The 22977-nt window shown below is 41.0% G+C and overlaps 1 protein-coding gene across 1 annotated transcript; it reads right to left on the bottom strand.

The window, feature by feature from the left end:
- Window positions 1–236: 236 nt before the first annotated feature.
- Window positions 237–22620, bottom strand: AMD1 (adenosylmethionine decarboxylase 1). The gene is made up of 9 exons (XM_025864113.2): window positions 22178–22620; window positions 6340–6426; window positions 5374–5500; window positions 4700–4802; window positions 3555–3597; window positions 3304–3448; window positions 3101–3193; window positions 2866–3021; window positions 237–2466 (listed from the first exon to the last, which is right to left on the bottom strand). Exons 1-9 carry the CDS (start codon window positions 22285–22287, stop codon window positions 2326–2328), a joined length of 1005 nt encoding a protein of 334 aa, XP_025719898.1. The 5' UTR covers window positions 22288–22620; the 3' UTR covers window positions 237–2325.
- Between the last annotated feature and the right edge of the window lie 357 nt (window positions 22621–22977).

The following is a 22977-nucleotide window of genomic DNA, read 5'->3' as shown; positions in this document are numbered from 1 at the left end:
AGTACACATATATAACCCAGCTATTTCTTTTAAGCTTCAGTTATGAAGCCACTAACAAAAAATGCTTAAATCTGAGTATAAATTATTCTCCCAGGAGCTTAAAGATGTCACGTCTTCATGATTATTCTCCCAAATGTTAGGAAATAACCAAATATAAATTTCCTCAAATCACAAAAATTTGTAGATACATTTTTTAAATAGTATACATGACCAAATACTAGACATCAACAGAAAACTTTCTGAATGTCACTGGACAATGAATTAAGCAAACTTTTATTGAAGCTTAAATTGTGGTACAGAAATACATTTCAACTGATTTAAGTCCAACACCATGAAGAGAGAAATAATGGCACCAAGATTTTCCCTCCTCTATCATACACACTAGGATTAATTTCAATTACTATTTAATCTGTAGTTTTAATTTTTCTAGGCTTTATTCCATACAAATTTGTGCAGTTTTTCAATATTAGATAGAAATCTTTATCTATTAGGAGAAAAAAAAAATCAGACCTCAAGCCAAAAAATGTCATCAAATCTACTGGGACACTGTTCAAGAACAAAATCCACTTTGAGCATTGGTCCTCAAAACAGTACCGAAACATTAGGTACTGTGTGCTAATTACAGAATCAAACTTGATCCATTGACTGAAAGTTTCTTCAATGAAACTTTGAATCAACATGCTTAAAATAAAAGTCAAAATTTGTGTTCCAACCACTTGATTTCAAACCAAGTAGATTTTATGTTTAGAAACACTAAAAAAAAGTGTTTCATTTATAAATACGGAAGGAACAAAAACATCACTGCGTCAATCCAGAAAGAAAAAAAATTTTGTGAGGACAAGAATATAAAAAATTTAGTCAACTCTTGTTTTCTCAGCTGCTTAATCTCGTATTTGCAAATATAGCTAAAAGATGCCAACTCCTCAAAGCCTGTATTTCTAGTCATTTCCCATTGACCAGTTTGGAATTTTGTCTTATGGATAGCATTCTGCTTCATTGTGTATGTCTGAATAACCTGAACAGTTCTCATTCTGGGAAGTTTCACTTGATGCTATGAAATCATGGTGAAAGGAACACCAGGAAGAGAAACAGTTCAAGTCAGAACACTATCATAATGCAATACAAAGTCAAAGAACTTTAAGTCACAAGATGACAAAGACAAGACTCCATTTTCAACCCAAGTTTATGGTATATTATGAATGAAAATGATTGGAGATAGCTGCTAAATAAAAGTTAAGGTGAATCATCTGAGCTGACTTATTAAATCCTGTAAATACCTTTATCTTAATTTCCTTGCTAATAAACTTAAGTGATAAAAATTTTTATATAACTACTTATCAAATTACTAAAGGCATGGTACTACTGAGAAGCTAATCTCATTTAATGGGAACACAGAATGGCATAGTTTCTGGAACAGTTCTGCCAGTATACCCTAATATAAATATGTCTTCCTTGCTAATCAACAACAGGTTTACTTTTGTCACTATCTCCCAAAAGAGCCCATGTCAATATAAAAGGAGGCCAAACTCCCTTGACCTTAAAAAGAAAATTAAGCCCAGGGTCCACTCTCCCTTCCCCCTCCCGGGTGTAAGATTAGTATAAACCCACAGTGTAACAGTGTATTGCTTTATTGAGGTGGGGGTTGGGAGGCAAGACACCATGGTGAGGAACAAAATCAATTAAAGGAAGTACAGTTACAGGAAGCAATAATGTTAAAATAGTGATACACAAAATGGATAACTGCAATCATTTTCTTAAGAGGACTTGACTCATGGAAGATAAACTTTAATTGCTGTTGCAAAAAACATCTGTATGAAGTAGAAACTGGTTTCAGTAATATTAGTAGAGAGTATGTTCTAGAAAGTGGAGGTAACTGGATGTAAAATCCTGGCAGCAATTTAATAGAACAGTCCCAGATGATTAGGCTGAGGCCAACACCTAATGAGGACGAAAGCCTTGTCTGTGGGGAATTTTGGATGATACCTGGAGAAATATTACACTGTGCGTAAACCAAATTGAATTGTTTTCACAAGTGTTGTAAAGTTTCATATAGTAAAAGTTTTTTTCTACATGCACTTCAATTTCACAGCAAGAGTGGCATAGGATACCTAAACACAGAAGAGAGCATTCATGCAAGATATCTAACTCCTTGATATAATAATGCATACAATTCAAAATGATTACACTATCATTACATCTAGGGCTTTCTGCAGCTACAAGGTGGTGGTTATGGAAAGCATGGCCCCCGATATCAATATCTAAAAAGCAGCCACCACCTCCTTCTATGTGTGTTCTCTTTTTGCGTTTTTTCTTCATTTTTATTAATCAACTCTGCTGTTGTTGCTGCTTCTTAGCAAAACTGGTAAAAACAAAATTGTAATCATTGAACATAGCGCTCTGGCAATCAAGACGTTTAAAGCCTTCAATCTTCTGGGGTGAAGAAAGCACTGTGCGACATTTAGAACTCTGGGGAAAAATTTTAAATAGAGCATTAGTGTTTCAAATCTGAAAAAGTATTTTCAAACAAAAGTCACTTAAAAGTATTTAAGACTACTGTCTGAAGAACTGTGGCATTTGAATATTTTAGCTGTCTCATGGGTAGATGGAGTGAGACATCCTACATTGTTCCCCCACCTGCCCATCTGTCCACAGGGAAAACAGGACAGAAGGAACCCATCATTTGGGCTAGATAGAAAGCAACAACCAAGTCTAATCAAAGATACAAAGCATCTCCTCTACCAGTAACCTTAACAGTAGTACTTTTAGATATCTGACTGATACCTGCCATCTTAGAATACATTTTATGACACAACTCACTATCCTTATTTCCTGTAAGATTTTATTGTCAATAATAAGACAAATTACCTGATTTACAAACAGGGTGGTCACAAATTTTCCTGGCTTGAAGACTTCCACAACTTTCCTGATCAGGTCATCATAGGAGGTCTGACTTAAGTTTGTTTCAAAGCTAACATAAGAAAATTCTGGTTCTGGAGTGATGTGAATAGTCCAATAAGTTCCCTTAAAGAAATAGGTTTATGTTAGTAATGGAATGGGGACACTTAAATATTTAGTAATTATTAAGCAAAATATCACTTACATCCGATTTCATTCCATTCATTGAATACCCACAAGGATTGAAAAGTGTGGCATCAATGACAGAACCTGGTATCAGGTCACGAATTCCACTCTCCTGGGAAAAGGGAAAGACTGAATTACATACAAATTTGAAAAATAAACTGAGAATGAGTTAAAATATTTAGTTCCCAAGAATAATCAAGAATCATTCTTGAAACCGCTTACACGAGTGACATCCTTTGCAGTAACACCATCTTTCATGTAGAACTGGTCCATAACTGCTGGGTCAAGCTCACTCATCAGAATTTCCAGGGTTTGATCTGGCTGACTGATTACCCGAGTCTCTGGGAAATCCAAAGTATACAAGTACCTATACAAAAGTAAAAAGTAGTTTCTAAAAATGATAAATGGCAATTTAAAATAAATCCTATAAAGACCAAAAAAAAAAAAAATCCATAAAACTGTGTTCAACATACCAACAGTCAGAATTCATACGTCCCATACAATATGCTGCTCCATCTGTTGAGGGAGGAGAGAATGTAAAGTAAATTTAACACCTCCATTTGGTAGCTTTGCCCCCATCCTTCTAATGGTTAGGGTGTTAGTGCTTGCCTCCTATCAGAAATGTTATCGGTGAAGGGAAGTGAGTTCACAAGTAGGCAGGATGCCCTCCGTCATCCCCTAAATATTTTACTAAAAATATTTTACTGTCATTTAGAGATATATTTCAACTAGTGAGTTACTCTGAGTGCTGAGAAAACCATGGCTCACTCTCCCCTAAGACTCCATTAAGGAATGGAATTTGATCACCCATTTATCTACATTCCCAAGTACGTACAAGTCATTTTATGTAATACATTCTTTCCATATTTTTGTTCCAAAGCCTCACTCAACACAGTAAATTAACTGGGAGATATTTACACTAAATTATACTCAGCACTGATACAGCCTGGTATAATTTCATATTAGTAGATAAGAATAGGATAAAAAAATCGGACTTTCTTGTCAAATCATGCCTGTGAGGGAGGAGGCGGTGGAAATCTTAAATCATGCCTGGAGTGCTTTTGTGTCAAGTTAGTAAAATCATCCTAGGTTTTCAGCCACATCTACGATATAAGGGTGTTAATTAGATAACCTTTAGTTCCCTGACCTTGAAACTCAAAAAGGAAGGTCTATAAATAAAAGCTTAGTAAATGGAAGAAAATCTTGCCAATGTATTTGAAGTGACATTATGATCTGTGTTTATCATTTTTAAGCCAGCTCAATTCCTGAATAGAAGAATGCCAGGCCAGAGTTTTGTAACATGGACCAGGATCTTAGCATGGGTACGTGAAGGACCATGCATTCTTCTGGATGAGGGAACAACCACTAAGATATAAATTAGGGCAACTGGCTAAACAAAGATGATCTCTCCCTCTGGGAAGTGATCAATTCATTTTCTTTTCCCATCTTTTCGACAGCACTGACCTGATGTGCATGCACACTCTAAAATTTGTCATCAACTTTACTGATACTTTTATCTTAACTATATAATGCATCATAATTGCTTTCACATATATAAAAATATCTCTGAAAGGACAGACCCTCTAAGGAAATGGGTTTCAAGTCTATTTAAACTTACTTGGGAAAATTGCATTAAGAAACTCTATTTCTTCCTGGAAATTCCGGTGTGGGTACCCTTGGTGAGAAGGCTTCATGAAATTCTTACGAGAATAAAAGAAGCTCTGAAAAAGACAGATAACTTTATACGTAGGATTTTATCACCTTTCATAGTCAACTATTTTCTGAATACGTATATCAAAATCAAATCTATAAATATTTTCTCCAATGCACCTTAACATGTTTTTTCCCTTTAAATGTTTAAAATGTAAGTGATCTTTTGCTGGCCAATAAAAAAATGAAGGCCACTGTGTCAGAGCAAGATTCCAGACCAAAATGCATGAGGTAGTGTTACACAGAGCAACTTCAAGTTGTGGAGAAGAATCTCAAGAAGGCCTTAGGAATGCAAATCACTACTGTGAGTTTCTGGAAACTAAAAAATACCCATTCTACTCCTGATGGGTCACAACTGTAGAAACAAGGTACATTATTTCTGGAGCAGTAATTTCAGATCTGAGCTTTTAAATAGGCATGGAAGCAACAATCTGAGAACATGTGTACATTCAGTTTCAAGAGTCAGTGATTACCTACCACAACTAAGCATTAAACACACAAATTTATTTACTAGGCATATGCATAACACAGAGCCCTAATGTTTGCCTGGAAAAAAAAAGGATTAAATGTTTGATTACTTACTTGAATCGAATCAAACCCACTGTAATCCCTAGCAAGTTTCAACAGGGGAACCAGTGCTTTCAGCAAGAGGGTGGTACCACATGTCTTCAAAATGAAACGTCTCTTGGAGACAAACATGCTACTCTCACTGCATTTGAAAAAAGTCACAAGGTTATAATGTTTCTGTATTACTGAGATGCAATTAATCTATTACTAGATTATTTACCATGTATAATTTGGCTATTAACCCCCATCTACTTCTAAACTTTCCTCCTCACCTCACCTACCTTACTGAAGTCATACTTTACTTCAGCTTGTACCAACCACTCTCACATGTATTTCTGTAAACATCTCATTACTTCTTTTACTAGATAATAAAGTCCACGAGGAAAGGAATTTATTTTTACTCACCATTATATTCCTAGGGCCTGACACATAAGCATTCAATAAACATCTGTATATGCCAAACATAAGCTTAGTAAAAACCAGGCACCTTATGCACCTTGTTCAATCCAGTAACCACAAGGTCCATTATAGTACATAAGAAACTAATGTTTTTATTGGGGCACCTGGGTGGCTCATTCGGTTAAGTACCTGCCTTCTGCTCAGGTCATGATCTCAGGGTGCTGGGACCGAGCCATGTGTCTGGCTCCCTGCTCGGCAGGGAGTCTGCTTCTCCCTCTCCCCCCACCCGTTTGGGCTCTCTCTCAGATAAATAAAATTAAAAAAGAAAAGAAAAGAAAAGAAAAGAAAAGAAAAGAAACTAATGTTTTTATTGGATAAATTAGCTTTGTACCTATAAACATGTTGAATGGCTTTCTTCTCCTATATACTGCAAAGGGACACTTAAATATTTTATACCATTATTTCTCAAAATAAGGAAAAAATGATTATAGTACTAAGATCCAGAGAACAATTTGCTATTCCCATGTAAAGAATGATTCAGACTAAAATCAGGTAGCAAACAATTGTTTCTGCAGGACTTACCTGAGTACATAAGCTTCCTGCTTGTCAGTTTTTGTCACACTTATGATTGAACATTGCACATCCTTCAGAAGTATGTCCCACTCAGATCTATTATTCAACAACAAAAAAGACGATTAAGTCATAACAGTACTTGCCTACTTGGATAAAAATTATAAAGCTCTTACACTTTGGTGTTCTAACACAATTTACACCATGTATTTTGTATTTGCTGTCACATTTTTGTTCCAGTTTCTGGGTAACATTTAGTTTTATTTCAAAAGCCTATCTATATTGACATATCCACCAAGTAACAAAGAGCAAACTGGAAAACTGGAAATTATAAGCTATTTGCAATTTACTAAGAAAAAACAAATAATGAAATGAATAAGCCATGCACAGAGATAATTAAAAGGCCCATAAACCAAGGAAAATCATTACCTTTCACCAACAAGCAAGTGAAGAAATTAAGTCAAAACGAGATGTTTGCCTATCAATTTTTTTTTTTTTTTTAAAGATTTTATTCACTTACTTGACAGAGAGAGAACATAAGCAGGGAGAGCTGCAGAGGGAGAGGGAGATGCAGGCTCCCCACTGAGCAGAAAGCCTGACACAGGCCTTGATCCCAGGACTCTGGGATCATGATCTAAGCCAAAGGCAGATACTTAACTGATTGAGCCACCCAGGAGCCCCATTGCCTATCAAATTCTTAGATTTTTAATCCTACTGGAGGAATTACAATTTAAAAAGCATCACTTCCTTCACCGATTAGATCGGCAAAAAGATTTAAAGGCCAAACTGTTAGTAAGCTGGAAACTCTTATACTGTTTAGATACTATTTTCTATCAAATTAGCAGCTAATCATAATACCTAGTGGTGTCTCAAGTCTAGAAGCATCAGAAACTTGAAACACGGCTTTTGTTGACAATTCGACCGTAAGACTTTGGGGGAACATTATGCAACTCTTTAATAGGATAAAAAAATGCACATTTCAACAAAGTAAAAAGTCTGTAGTACAGGCAACAGACAGCAAAATGAAGTCAAATGGACATAACTAAAGAAATTGGTTTTGGGGCACCTGGGTGGCTCAGTTGTTAAGCGTCTGCCTTCGGCTCAGGTCATGATCCCAGGGTCCTGGGATCGAGCCCCACATCGGGCTGCTTCTCCCTCTCCCACCCCCCCTGCTTGTGTTCCCTCTCACTGTGTCTCTGTCAAATAAATAAATTTAAAAGAAAAATAATCTCTAATAAAAAAAATTGGTTTTAATTTTATCTGATTGAGTCCTAAGAAGTACTTCCTCTTTAGTGTGCCCACTACAAACAGAAATACATAAAACAATTCCACAGGACAAGCTTGTAATTACTGGATTAAAGTCTAGAAATGTTTTTAAGGCTCTTAATGTGACAGATCATTCCTGTAAACCCAAGAAAATGGCATATTATGGTTTTCTTATCCAATTAAGACTCTGTAAAAGAAATCCTCAATAGCACAGCCAGCACAAAAACAGGTTATGTTTTATTCTTTTGTACTACAAATCAAGCACGGGGCACCTGGCTGGTTCAGCCAGTAGAGCACTGAACACTCAATCTCAGGGTTGTGAATTCAAGTCCCATGTTGGGTATAGAGAGAACTTAAAAAAAAAAAAAATCTTAAAACCAAAAACCCACAAGCATAGTACCAGTCAATCCTGCTAGCATTTTGTGCCTGTTTCATCATTTTCCAAAAGAAATTATATGACCAATCACAGAAGGCAGTAATTCCTACATTGGGTAAATTAAATTGAACAGTACTGAGACCTACCTGAAAAAACCTAAATGAGTTAGGCTTGCTAATGATTTTAAGATTTTATTTCTTAGAGAGAGAGAGAGACAGAACGCGCGCACCGAGAACCGGGGGGGGGGGGGTCAGAAAGAGAAGCAGACTCCCTGCTCAGCAGGGAGGCTGATGCGGGACTCCAGGATCATGACCTGAGCCGAAGGCAGTCGCTTAACCAACTGAGCCACTCAGGTGCCCTAGGCTTGCTAATGATTATAGAACCTATTTGCCTGTAACTTTACCAAGGTGTTTTTTAAAATTTATTTTTATTTTTGGGGCACCTGGGTGGGTGGCTCAGTAGGTTAAGTGTCTGCCTTTGGCACAGGTCATGATTCCAGGGTCCTGGGATCGAGCCCCATGTTGGACTCCCTGCTCAGCACGGAGCCTGCTTCTCCCTCTCCAGTTCGCTCCCCCTGCTCTCTGTCAAATAAATAAATCTTTAAAAGATTTAGAGGGGGAGTGGGAGGAGAAGGAGAGAAAGAGAAAGAGGATGAATCTGAAGCAGACTCTCTGCTGTGTGGAGCCTGACATAGGGCTCGATCTCACAACCCTGAGCTCATGAACTAAGCCAAAAAAAACAAGATGCTTAACAGACTGAACCACCCAGGCGCCCCGTGAAGGAATTTTTTTAAAAAGCTAACAATTAGCTTTCTTTCAAAAAGGTGCCAACAACTGTTTATATAAAGAAAAAATACTTATTAGACTCGCCATATCTTGGCAGTTTGTTTCAAAATTTTGAAATGGTACAATTTGTTGTTTAAGAAGAAAAAGTTAAAATTGAGACCCAGTTCTGAGCAACACAAACTGATCATTTTAATCCTTTTTTTTTTTAAGATTTTATTTATTTATTTGACAAAGACAGACACAGCGAAAGAGGGAATACAAGCAGTGGGAGAGGGAGAAGCAGGCTTCCGGCTGCGCAGGGAGCCCGATGTGGGGCTCGATCCCAGGACCTGGAATCATGACCTGAGCCAAAGGCAGACGCTTAACGACTGAGCCACCCAGGCGCCCATTTTAATCCTCTTATTGTAGGTGGTCATGCAATAGCTCGGGCTTTTTTATTTCTAAGGCTCAAAAGTTCACTGATGTTATGAACATTTCAGGACCCATTGTAGTTCAATTCCACAAATAATATGCTTTAATGCAAAAAGGAGTAATGGGGCTCTAAAAGAAGCTATTGCTGGGGTGCCTGGGTGGCTCAGTTGGGTTTAGCGACTACCTTCGTTTCAGGTCATGATCCTGGAGTCCCAGGATCGAGGGGAGTCTGCTTCTCCCTCTGAACCTCCCCCCCCACCCCCGCTCGTGCTCTCTCTCAAATAAATTTATGTACTTGATGGTAAGAATTCAAGCACTGGATACATAGGTAAATAATAAAAATACCCACTATAAGAGGCATTAAGTAAAATTCTGCAGCACAGGAGTCTCTCTTTAGAGCTTATCTAATTCAGATCCTACCTAATAACTCCCCACTAGAATTCAGCACTCTTGCAAATATTCTTTTCCACCCACAGAACACACTACCTCCTCAGTTATATTCACTATTCATACAGACTCTGTCACCCCATTTTGAGATAATTGACATCACTGAAAGTTTAAGCATAATGGGTTTGTACTTACACATTTGTGGAATGATTACCACAGAAAAGTTTAGTTAGCATCTCACATATACAATAAAAAAAAAAAAGAAAAAAAAGAAAACAAACCTTTCCACTATGAGAAATCTTGGTATTTTCTCTTAATTTTCACGTATCATACAGCAGTGTTAACAGTATATTAAGACTTTTAATCATGCTCTGTGACTTTTTCTTTCTTGAGGGAGAAGCAGGCTCCCCGCATAGCAAGGAGCCTGATGGGGGACTCGATCCCAGTACGCTGGGATCATGACCTGAGCCAAGGGCAGCCGCTTAACTGACTGAGCCACTCAGGCGTCCCTCCCCCCCTTTTTTTTTTTTTTTTAAAGATTTTGACAGAAAGAGAGAGAGAGAGCACAAACAGGGGGAGGGCAGGCAGAGGGAGAAGTAGGCTCCCTGCTGAGCAGAGCCAGATGCAGGACTTGATCCCAGAACCCTGGGATCATGACCCGAGCTGAATGCAGACGCCTAACGACTGAGCCACCCAGGCGTCCCTGCTTTGGTTTTTTATGCATTAATTTATCTTCAAATGTTCCCCCAACTGTTTCCTTTCAACATTTCTTTTGAGTGATTCTTGGCCAAGATTAGGGTACTAAGACTTAGCTAAGTCAGAAAGTCTATACACATGGATGGGGCTTGTTTACTATGGGCCTCTATACAGGGCACTGTGGGGGGTTTCACTGGGCAACTATTTTTTTTTTTTTTTAAAGTTCTTTCCTGGGCAGGTCAGATTTATCCAAATATTCCATTCTCTTGCCTAGAGAACATGAAGATTTCTGGTAGGCAAAAGATAAAGGGCTAAGGATCTATCTCATTATGAGCCTTTATTCTTTATTTTCAGTATAGTTACTCTACCCCAATAGTACCTCATTTCAGAGAGATCCTTTTTTACTCCCATTGAATAATTATCTAATCTTCAGGTCTCCTGGCATCCCTCTTTTCATCTGACTCAAATTTTATAATATAAAGACAATGAATCAGAAGAGCAGCTGAAATAAAAAAAACACACACCGACAAATATATAGGTAACTAGCTCTATCCCCATTTCCTGTATTCCAGTCACATGGGACTTTTCCACCAACCATTTTCTCCCTAGAAATAGGGCACCATAAATTTATTCACCCAAATCAAGCCACATGAGAGTGTAAGAGAGCATTATAATTATGCTGGACAACACATGTAAACTTTGTTCTGAGTACTGCTGGAATGGATTTCACCGTACCCTGTCCTCAGCACCTTCTTCTACCTCAAGTCACCTCACTATTCCCACCAGATCAAAGATCTTTTCATGAAAAAGTTTTAATACTCAGAAAGCTTACCAAAGCATTTTATTTGTGTGGCTATTCTGGTATTCATGCAAATCCCACTAGACATTCCATATAGTTAGGGAGTTTGTGTTTTGTTTTTATCTCCAGTGCCTAGCCCAGTTCGTAAGAGATCCTCAATTATTTGTTGAATCTGGCAAAAATTATCCTGATTCAATCTTATGGACATTTGGGAAAATAACAGCCTTAAAATAAAAAAAAAATTTTTTTATTTATTTGACTGAGAGAGACGGAACACAAGCAGGGGGAGTGGCTGAGGGAGAAGCAGGCTTCCTGCCGAGCAGGGAGCCCCATGTGGGGCTTGATCCCAGGACCCTGGGACCATGATCTGAGCCAAAGGCAGATGCTTAACGACTGAGTCATCCAGGTGCCCCAAAATTTGTTTTTTATTTTTAATTGTAATCTCTATGCCCAAGTGGGGCTCGAACCTACACCCAAGATCAAAAGTCACATGCTCTACCAACCGAGCCAGCCAGGTTCCCCATAAAGCCTTAAAATTTTCAAATCTAGAATTGTTACATACTCCTTTACTGTTTGGGACCTGTGTGACATTTGCTGCCCCCAATCTTTTTTCTGCGTCCAGAATGGATAATTCCTAACCGATCTATCTTCAGGTTCACTTACTCTGTCATCTCCAATCTACTAGAGCCCACCCAGGAAACTTTTTATTCCAGAAATTATTTTCCGGTTGTATTTTTAAGTTCCATCTTCTATTTCTCTAAGATCTTGTCTTTTCCTTTTAAGAGTGTTCACTTTTCTTATAGAATGGTTATGACAGCTGTCTGTAAAGCTTGATCTGCACCACCTTGAGGTTGTCTTTTTTCTTTGAGGGATGCTTTGAATTTCCCATTCATAAGTTGAGCAATTTATGATCGCATCCTGAACATTTTGGTCATGTTATATAATTTTAAATCTTGTTTAAATCCTATGGAGCATGTTGATTTTTAAAACTGTTTTAGCAGGCAATTAAAATGGTTAAGTTCAGGGACGCCTGGGTGGCTCAGTTGTTAAGCGTCTGCCTTCGGCTCAGGTCATGATCTCAAGGTCCTGGGATCGAGCCCCACATCGAGCTCCCTGCTCTGCCGGAAGCCTGCTTCTCCCTCTCCCACTTCTCCTGCTTGTGGTTCCCTCTCTCACTGTGTCTCTGTCAAATAAATAAAATCTTAAAAAAAAAAAAAGGGTTAAGTTCAGTCTTCAAGTTTTTATCCAGCTTCTCTGGGTTATGTTATGGTTTCAGTTTAGTTATGAAAGCCCTTGCCATGGTATTCAAATTTGTCCTGCCTTCAAGTCGCCCAGTGGCCAGACTGGAACTGGGCGGTGATCTATCAGTTTTCAAAGCCTTTGATATACCGTTTATGATCAGATCTATACAGGAGCAGCTCAGTGGTATTTATATAAACCTTTATGGGATCACTTTCTTCACCTCTCTCCTTCCCATAATCTTGCTGACAACTTCTGGTTTGGGGGGGGCCCAATTCTTGGGTTCTCTGGCTAAAAAGCCAAGGCTTTAGTTTGTCCACCTGCAGCAGGCTGCCTGTGACTATCTGTCCCTCTGTGGCCAAATGGGTAGACGACAAAAAGGGAAAAGAGCAATAGGAATAGCCACAATGCTCTTCACTCTTGGGACCACATTCCTCAGGTCAAAAAGGGAGGTCTCCCTCCTGCACCTAGAGTGTTAGGCATCTGTCCGGCCACCACAACTGTTACAGGACTGCCTAGGGCAGAACACACACAAAAAGCAAAGCAATACAAAAACAGAACAGGGATTTTCCCTACTCTCTCTGACTCAAAGAACCCGGCTCCCTTTCCTTCTCCGCAGCCCAGAAAAAGACCTCTCTTGGAAGTCTTTTTGTCTGCACCTAGTGTGCAGTTACCAGCTTCTGGCAGCTTTTCAGACCACCCCAAGGGATAACCAAAGGAAAACAACAACAACAACAAAACGGAATCACAGTTGTTTCAGTGGTATTTTGAGTTATGGTTCCCTTCTTCAATTCACCTGCTAACATTTATTTTTCAAAGTCCTCAGCTGTTCCATGCATTCTGCCCAAGGTTTTTAGTAAACACAAGAGACAGCAGAGTGTGCTTGTTCTATCTTGAGAGAAACCAAAATGCTCTTGCACTCATTCACCATTAGTTAATAAATTTTGCAACCAAACTTCCTCCCCTAAAAGAAACCCTCTAGTATTTTTTCAAAGTCATAGTATGAAAGAATGCAGTTATTTAAAACACCTTAAAACATAGCTAAATGATGGGGCGCCTGGGTAGCTCAGTCATTAAGCGTCTGCCTTCGGCTCAGTGTCCTGGGATCAAGCCCTGCATCGGGCTCCCTGCTCAGCGGCAAGCCTGCTTCTCCCTCTCACACTCCCTCTGCTTGTGTTCCCTCTTTTGCTGTCTGTCAAATAAATGAAAATAAAATCTTAAAAAAAAAAAACCAAACAAACCCACATAGCTAAATGATCAACCAAAAAGACCACCTTAGGAGAGCCAACAGGCTCAGAAAAATAATAAATCAAGGGGCAAGATGTGAGAGAAAACTAAAAAAGCCAATACAATGCTATATTATGTATATAAAGAGAAAGGTGAAAAATTAACACCAAAAACAGCTGAGAATTTCAGCAAGTTATTTTATCACATTTCTTCCAGGAAAATAAGCCTCCTTTTGTAAATAAAGCTTTATTGGATCTTACTCACACCCAGATCATGGTTAGTATTCCCCCAAAATAGGATGCTCTTTACTAGTAATAGTACATGGATTAAGTATTAGGTCACCATGCCAGAAAGCAAAACATTAATGGTATATTATATTTGAAGTTTTTTCTTTTTTCTTAAGAATCTGTGGTTTAATAAAAACAGAACAAGTTGGAGCATCTACAAGGGAAAAGACACAAGTAAAATGACAGACTTCTAGGTCATCTGATTCAACAAAACCCAAAATGGACAATGGACTACATTTTTTAAATATTGTATGTAAAAAGAAATGCCATAGGTCAAATGACCTTCAACAAAAGTGCCAAGACTACAAAATTGGGGGAGGGAGCCATCAAACAGTGCTGGGAAAACTGGGTGTCCACACAAAAGAATGAAGTTGGATCCTCACCTTACACCATCTACAAAAATTCATTAATAATAGGTTAAAGACCAAAATTAAGACCTAAACTACAAAAGTTCTAGAAAACATAGGGGTAAGCTTCAGGACACTGGGTCTGGCAATGCTTTCTTGATATGACACAAAAAGCACAGCCAACAAAGGTAAAAGACAGATGGAGCTACATCATATCTTAACTTTTGCACATCATAGGAAAGTACTCAACAGGAGAAAATACTTGCAAAATCATATAGGTGATAAAAGGTAAATATCCAGATTATATAAGGAACTTCCCCAAGGGCAAAACCAAATAACCCAACGGGGCACCTGGCTGGCTCAGTCAGTGGAGTGTGGGACTCTTCAAATGGGGTTGTGAGTTCGAGTCCCACATTGGGTACAGAGAACACTTATAAAAAAAAAACTAAATAAATTAGCCCAATTAAAAAACTGACAAAAGGATTTGAACAGACAGTTCTCCAAAAAGATACAAACTGCCAACAAGCATATGCAAAGATGCTCAACATCACTAGTAAGAGAAATGCCAATCAAAACCATGAAATAACACCTCCCATCCATTAGCATGTCTACTGTAAGTTAAAAAAAAAAAAAAGGAGAACAAGTTTTGGCAAAGATGTGGCGAAATTTTTAACATTTGTGCATCATTGCTGTAATGGTATAGCCATTACAGAGAACAGTATGGAAGTTCCTCAAAACCCTAAAGACAGAATTACCATATGACCAATCCAGCAATCCCACTTCTGGGTATATATCCAAAAGAATTCAAAACAAGGTCTGGAGGAGGTATTTGCACACCCATGTTTGTTGTTGTTCACAACTGTCAGGAGATGGAAGCAACTTAAATGTCCATCAAAGGATTACTAAATAAAATGTGATATATACATACAACATGGATGAATCTTGAGGACCTTATGCTATGTGAAATAAGCCAGTTATGGAAGAACAAATACTGTATGATTCCATTTATGAGGTACTATGAAGTTTCTAAAGTAGCCAAAATCCTAAAGGAAGATGTTTGTCAAGGACTCCAGGAAGAGGAAAGGGGAAATGAACGGGTATAGTTTCAGTTTTGTAAGAAAAAGTTCTAGACATCAACAGTGTGACTATACTTACAACACTACCCACTTAAATTAAGTCACAATTTTACAAATAAATGTCTGAGGGAACAGAATGCTGCTGGCAGGTGGAGGAAACCTGCCAGAGCAGAGTATCACTCTCATCACCCGATGAGTTGGATCCTAACCTCAGATCCATTAGGTCAGACATGCAGCAAATGGCGCCTAGAAATTTGCATTTAAAAGTCCTCCATGCGAATAAAAACTGGGTTCAGGGTTACCTAGTAATTTACCCAAAAGTCACACTAATCTGTTTTAGAGACTTTCCCCTTACCATACTACATTCAGGCCTCTACACCTTACCCAAGTGTATTAGTCTTTGGGTCAACACCATCCTAAAATAGGAGATCACTTTTTTTTTTTTCCCTAAAGATTTTATTTATTTATTTGGCAGAGAAAGACATAGCGAGAGAGGGAACACAAGCAGGGGGGAGTGGGAGAAGCAGGCTTCCCGCCAAGCAGGGAGCCGGATTGCGGGGCTTGATCCCAGAACCCTGGGATCATGACCTGAGCCGAAGGCAGACGCTTAACGACTGAGCCACCCAGGCGCCCCAGGAGATCACTTTTTTAAAAAAATATTTTATTTATTTGACAGAGACATAGTGAGAGCGGGAACACAAGCAGAGGGAGCGGGAGAGGGAGAAGCAGGCTTCCTGAGCCCCATGTGGGGCTCGATCCCAGAACCCTGGGATCATGACCTGAGCCGAAGGCAGACGCTTAACGACTGAGCCACCCAGGAGATCATTCTTTAGCGAAGCCTAGACTGACCAGAAATTCTGGATATCTTCCCTGAATTAGGGCAGTTAGTTCAAATAACCAGAAAAATAAAAGCCTTCTTCCCCTTTTGTTCAAAGAAATCAACTGAAAATACACTAATTTTAATCACAATGAGTATAATTACTGCTACATTCAGTTATTACTTTCAATGCATACTTCTTTATAAAGAGTGCTTCAGGGATAGCAGTTCAAACTTTTCTGAAACTTCTGTGAAGAATGTAACGAGAAGCTTAATTCAATATGAAGCTTTTCTACTACAAACATTTACACTAAAAGGTTTTGGCAATGGGTTGTAAACCTCTTCAATGTAAAATCACTGATACTGCAATACTGTGCAATGATGTGGTTAAGACAGACAGGAGTTCTGGGAAAGTTAATGTTGAGATGTGATTTACAATCTTTGCAATTGCCCCCAATCCTTTACTAAAAATTAAATTTTATCTTACAAAATTGGAAGGAGAAAAATAGCAGAACATCCCACTAGTCCTAAATGCCTTCAACATAAACACTGTAGATCCTAGTTTTTATGGTTTCACATTAACCGTGCAAAAATAATACACCTCTAACCTTCCCATAGTTAATATTTTATTCTCTTCATGTCCACTACAATTTCCCATCTGAACCCACCTCATTACTAGGAAAAATAGCTCAGGGTTATAAACTCAAAAGCAAAAATCTTTCTTCTCAGCAAAATTTCTTATTTTCTAACAGACTTCCTCCCCATAGCTGCCATTTCCTTAACATAAAAGGCTTTTGTTTGGTCCAGCAACCCTAAGACCTTTTAATATATGATCACTGATTTCTGTTCAGATCCTTTCGAGATCTGAAAAACTGCTGGAGAAACTGCAGGTTAAACCTAATATACCACCCCTTTTACATTTCAAATTCAAGTAATGTGTGAATTAGGTCTGTTTTAGAACATATCATCTATTCCTTTTTTCTAATGTACACACTGGACTGCAACTTTTCTTCAACATATTGTTAACCAGTATTCTTCAATCTGAGCCACACAAAGACATTCCATTTTTAAAATTTATTTTTATTTTTTAGTGCCCGATGTGGGCTCGATCTCACAACCCACGAACAAAAAGGGGTGTCTGGGTGGCTTGGTCAGTTAAGCGACTGACTCCCAGTCGATTTCAGCTCAGGTCATGATCTCAGGGTTGTGAGATCTGGCCTGCCTGCTTAATATTCTCTCTCCCCCCAGGGCGCCTGGGTGGTTCAGTGAGTTAAAGCGTCTGACTTCTGCTCCCGTTGCGGTCTCGGGAGTCCTGGGGAATCAAACCCTGAGTTGGGCTCCGCACTTGGTGGGGAGTTGGCTTGTCCCTCACCCTCTTACCCAAATAAATAAAATCTTAAAAACAAAGACTCTCCCTCTGTCCCTCCTGCCCCCTCTCGTACTCTCTCAAAACAACAAAAACTATATAATGTACCCTTTGTCTCCCTCAAGTAAAAAGATTCTCAGTGTTCTGTAATTTGTTCAGACTACAGGTGAGGTAAATTCTTCTAACTGGCCTACAGGAGAGTGGGGAAATGTTTAACAGCGAAGTTCCAGATTGACTTGGAGTTAAAGCTTGGAAAGATGAGCCAATTTTGCTTCAAGTGCACTGTATTCCCTCATACTGTATTAAAAATAAAATTCCAGATGGAATGCAGATCTAAATATGAAAAGCAAAATGAAATTTGGGAGGAAAAAAAGAACATCTTCATTAATCTAAAATGAGCAAAGATATCTTAAATTGGATGCAAAGCTGCTAACCAGAGGCAGCTGGCTGGCTCAGTTGGTAGAGCATCATGAGACTCTTGATCAAGTTCAAGCCCCATGTTGCCTGTATAGGTTAAACAAAAACAAAAAAACAAAACAAAAAAACAACCTGCTAACCATTAAAGGGAAAATACTGGTAAGCTGGACTACATTAAAACTATGCACTTCTGGGGCGCCTGGGTGGCTCAATTCGTTAAGCCTCTGCCTTCAGCTCTCAGGTCATGATCCCTGGGTCCTAGGATCGAGCCCCATGTTAGGCTCTCTGCTCAGCGGTGAGTCGGCTCCATCTCTGCAGTGTCCTCCCTACCCCCCATGCTCTCTCTCTCTCTCAAATAAGTAAAATCTTTCTCTTTTTAAAGATTTTATTTATTTGACAGAGAGAGAGAGATCACAAGCAGGCAGGCAGAGGGAGAAGCAGGCTCCCTGCTGAGCACGGAGCTCGATCCCAGGATGCTGGGATCATGACCTGAGGCGCAGGCAGACGCTTAACCGACTGAGCCACCCAGGCGCCCCTCAAATAAATAAAATCTTAAAAAACAAAAAAAACAAAAACACCCCAAAACACAAAACTTATGCACTTCTGCTTCTAAAGCTATTACTAATAGAACGAAAGGGGAAGCCACTGAGGGTGCAAGGTATCTGTAATACACATATTAGAATTCATCCACAATATATAAAGAACTCCTACAAACTGAAAAGGCATTCCAAAATAGGCATTTCACAAAAGATATCCAAAAGGTGAATTAAGACATGAAAGGATGCTCAACTCCATTAGTCCGATGGGAAGTACATACTTTTATACACCCACAATAGCTAAAATTAAAAAGATAATACCAAGTGTTGGATGAAGATATGGAGCAACTAACACCCTCATGCTGGACATATGCACACCTTAAGATTTAACAATTCTACTCCTAGATGTTTATTAACAGAAAAGCATACTGTTCACTAAATGACATATTAGTGTTCATAGCAATATATTTGTAATAGCAAACTGTAATCTACTCAAATACCCATTAACAATAGAATGAAAAATTGTGTACACTGACACAAAACATCAAACATAAGGCTGACCAAAAGAGGCCTTATGTAATGATTCACACTAAATGATTCCATGTTATTTAAAGCTCAAAAACAGGGAAAACTAATCTAGAGTGGTTAGAAGTTGGGAGGAGAGGGTAGGATAGTAACTGGAAAAAAGTACAAGGGGGCATTTTCCCTTAACAACTTTTTTAATGTCTAGCATCTATAGCAAGGCCCTCTTAGGACATTTGTGCCTTCTCACAGTTAATCCTTTCCATGACCTTAGGTTATTATCTGTTTTTTTAAACAGTGTAATTTATTTACTTGTTTATTTTAATCCAGTCTGTTAATGTCCTCTATGACTTTAGTTGCATTTTAATAGAATTACTGAGTGGGGGTGTGGAGGCAAGGACTTTCTGGCTTTTATATTTTTATCATTAAATATTCATAAATTATTTAATGATAAAAATATAATGATGCTATCTAAAACTCTCTACTCGAATAAAAATACATCGAATTGCTAGGACACCCTTTAACATGTAGTCTTTTACACTACAATCTTGACAATTTCTCCCCCAGGCTCGTTTGCTTAAAAAAAGGAGAAAAGGAGGGGCGCCTGGGTGTCCCAGCAGGTTAAACGTCTGCCTTCAGCTTAGATCATGATCTTGGGTCCTGGGATTGAACCCCATGTCCCGCTCCTTGCTCAGCCCAGAGTCCACTTCTCCCTCTGCCCTCCCTGCTCAAGCTCTCTCTGGCTTGCTCTCTCTCAAGTAAATAAAATCTGAAAAAAGGGGGTGTGGTCTTTAAAGACAAACAAAACTCCCCCCAGAAGATGATATACTACTTAGAGTGGTTACTGTGTGTCAGTTTCTTAAATACTGTACATATATTAACCCACTTAATCCTCACAATGACCCTATGAAGGTGTGCACACTATTGTCTTCATTTTAGAGATGAGGAAATATCAAACAGCTAGCTATTGAATGCTGTCTGAATTCAAATTTAGATATTCCAAGGCAATGTACTTACTTCACCATTTCATTATGCATTACTCTTCTAGATTATAATCCTCCTCTGGAGCCCCTAACACCCAACTCCTCAAAAGACCAGAAGCCAATGATCCCTCTGGCCAGGCCACTGATTTTAGATGATTTACCTAGCATCTACTATTTTTCACGTATTTTTACCTCCTAGTTAATAACCTAACCTGTGCATCCTTGCCTGACAAGTCACAGAGAAAAGTTCCTACCAAGGTTGCCAATGGACTTCAGCTAAATGGAAGATTTTTCAGTTCTTCCTTGCTCTATCTCCAACAGCTGAAATGTGATATAAACTCTCAAAATAGTGCTTTAACTAATGTTTAATGTCTATAAAACGCTGTGGCACTAATAACGAACAAAACTGAATATTCTGTCCTTGAAGGTTTAACTTTTGCCATCATTTTAAGAGCCACACCAAGGGAGCAAAACAATTTCAGCAGCCGAAAATACAAAGGAAAAGTAGTTCTCAGACATTTAAAGAAAGCAAGCCATCCTTTTATGAGCCTTTCTCCCCCCCTTTGACTCAGGGAACTCAACGAGGAAAGCCCAAGCTTAAATTCTGGTATTTTTACCTAAGAACTTGGAGGGAGGAAAAACCCTTTCCTTTATTAAGAATGTGTGCTTACAAATAAAGCTTCCAAACATTTAAAGAGCAAGAACAAAACAATTTGTTATCCACCTTATACGACTCACCCACTAGTTCTTCACTGACAGGATTTTTCTAACATTATCTAATCACAATGGTTTCATCAGACGCATACCACCACCACCACCACCACCACGGAGTTTTCCCCTTTGTGAAATGGAGGAAATACTAAGCTTCCCCGTATTTGTAAGTAACTGCTTCCTATACTATAAAATGTTTAAAGCTCAGCCTGGCACGTAGTAAAAGGCTACCTTAGACATCTTAAGTGTCGCACAAAGCTTGAAAAATGAGACCTGTCACATTTTAGCTAACACGACGCTTTCCAGCAGAAGAATCCTTCAAGATAGATATACTGCCTTAAAAGTCCCGGCAGCACGTGTCCGCCTGGATTCCCTTCTCCAGTTGCTTTTTGTCAGGGACGGCAGCGAGCGCAGCCTACATTCCTGAAACGCCCATTGGCCCACACCCTGGGGCCAGGCTCTCTGTCGGGCCCCGGAGCTCATTGGTCGTCGCCTCAATGAGGCAGCCGCGCCGGTTCCTCCGCCGCACCGCCACACTCGCCGCACTTGTGCGCCGAAAAGCAAGGGGCGGCTATCGGTGTGAGCGCCGCGGAGAAAGGCCCAGCACCTTCGCAACCGCCTGCGCTTTTGCGCTTAGTTTTCCCCAAACCACAAGACCTCTCCTTTTCTGCCCGATCAGCCCAGCCCTCTCGCGTGACTGCCCGGGGTGGGAGGCTGGGGCCCCAGATTCCTTTGCAGGCTTAGGCACTAAAGGTATTATGTCCTGGCTCGGACGGGCCTCTAGCCCGTAAATGCAGTCAAACCTTCCAGCACCCCGCACCTCGCCCGGAACCCGCCGACGCGGTAACAGGTTTCACTCCCAAGGTCAAAAGTCTCGGGGGGCAAGCCAAGGTGGGCTCCGCGGCCGTCTCCCGGGGCCGCCCCGAAAAGGATTTGGTGCAGAGCACGTTAAGGCGGCGGTGGGGCCCAGCCACTGCGACACTGCTCCCGCCCAATCCCCGCCGCCCGGGCGCCACATGCTGCCAGCGCGGACCGCGGGCGGGAGGCCTGCGCGCCAGACCCTCCGTCCGAGACCGGGAGAGCCCCCTCCTCCCGCAGCACGCGGAGAGGAGCCCGGCTTCAGACTCGCTCCCTCCCTCCCCGCTCTCCGAGACGGGCACGCCCAAATTAGCGCCTGACTAAGCCTGTCGAGCCACACCTGCCGGGAGGCAGCCCGCGCGGCCCCAAAACGTCCCCACCCGGGGCCCCGGACCGCCAACTCCGGAGGGGAAAGCCGGACGGCGCGGGCCCACAAACCACCCCCAGTGGCGCCGCCCGCCGCCCCGCACGCCGCGCGGGAGACGTTACCTGAGCACGCGGCGCGCCGGCCTCCTCCCCTCCCCCCGGGCAGCGCCCGGCCCAGCAACGGCGGCGGGAGGAGCCGGCTCGCGCCCCGCGTGGACGCGGCCGCGGCCGCTTCCCCCCCTCCCCCAGCACCGGGGCCCCCTCCACGGCCACCGAAACGAGCCCGGACCGGAGACCTGCCCCCACCTGAAGGCTGCGAGAACCCGGCCCCCGCCCGTGGCTGATGCCTTCGAAGCGGCGACAGCCCCCAGCACCCACCTGGGGATGGTGCGAAGATCTCCAGATCCTTGGTTTGCGTCGGGCTGCTGCCTGGAGAACCAAACCTCCAGTAGCTTCTCGGTCCCTTCGAAAAAATGTGCAGCTTCCATCACCGTGAGACTAGCGAACAACCAACAACCACAGAAAATCAACTAAATTAAATCTCTTCTCCCGCCGCTGCCGCCGCCGCTGCGGATTGTTCCAGCTGTGTTACTAAAGTTCAGGTTCCTTTTTTTGCTATAATTTTATATTAACTTTTTTTTTAAAAAAAAAGGATTAATAAAATTTTCCCGGCTTTTTTTTTTGTGAGCGAAAGTTGAACGTGAGTCTGTTGGAAATAGAGGCAGATACAGTTCAGTCTCTTGTAGTCCGCTGTTTCCCCGTTAAAGAGAGTAGAGCGAGCGCTAGCTAATGTCGCCGGCCATACTGTGGAAGCGAGGGCGCTGCGTGAGCACCGCATTTATATACCCCATCTACCCCGAAAGGCCAGGAAGTGACGCAGCATCCCGCCCCTGAGGCTCATTGCTGCGGCCGCCTGTCAATCAGCAGCCGCCGAGTTGCGGATGGCTGGCGGCCCGCCTGCCGGGAGCGCGGGGAGCTGCCCGCCGTGCTGCGGTTCAGCTTCGAGCTGTTCCCTGGGCGGGAGACGGCGCTGTGTGGTCCGGCTGGGGATTAGGAACCTGGGGTCGAATGCGGAATGGGTGGGGAGAACGGGAAAGGAGTGAGGAAAGGCTGTGCCGCGCTGCGTTAAACAACTGATTAGCAGAGAACATGGGTGGATCCTTAGGAAGGGTTGGCGG

The sequence above is a fragment of the Callorhinus ursinus genome, unplaced genomic scaffold, assembly GCF_003265705.2.
Source record: "Callorhinus ursinus isolate GAN/ISIS: 27379988/994484 unplaced genomic scaffold, GSC_fseal_2.0 scaffold6, whole genome shotgun sequence".
NCBI lineage: Eukaryota > Metazoa > Chordata > Mammalia > Carnivora > Otariidae > Callorhinus > Callorhinus ursinus.
Note: the sequence above shows the minus strand (reverse complement) of the source record. Positions and strands in the feature narration are given on the sequence as shown.

What these genes read in the sequence shown, in the direction of transcription:
- AMD1 (XM_025864113.2), bottom strand. Translation starts at nt 22,287, where the DNA reads ATGGAAGCTGCACATTTTTTCGAAGGGACCGAGAAGCTACTGGAGGTT. An exon ending in CGTATGAATTCTGACTGTTG is followed by an intron (nt 3,449 to 3,554) that starts GTATGTTGAACA and finishes ACTTTTGTATAG; the next exon opens with GTACTTGTATACTTTGGATT. An exon ending in TGAATGGAATGAAATCGGAT is followed by an intron (nt 3,022 to 3,100) that starts GTAAGTGATATT and finishes TATTTCTTTAAG; the next exon opens with GGAACTTATTGGACTATTCA.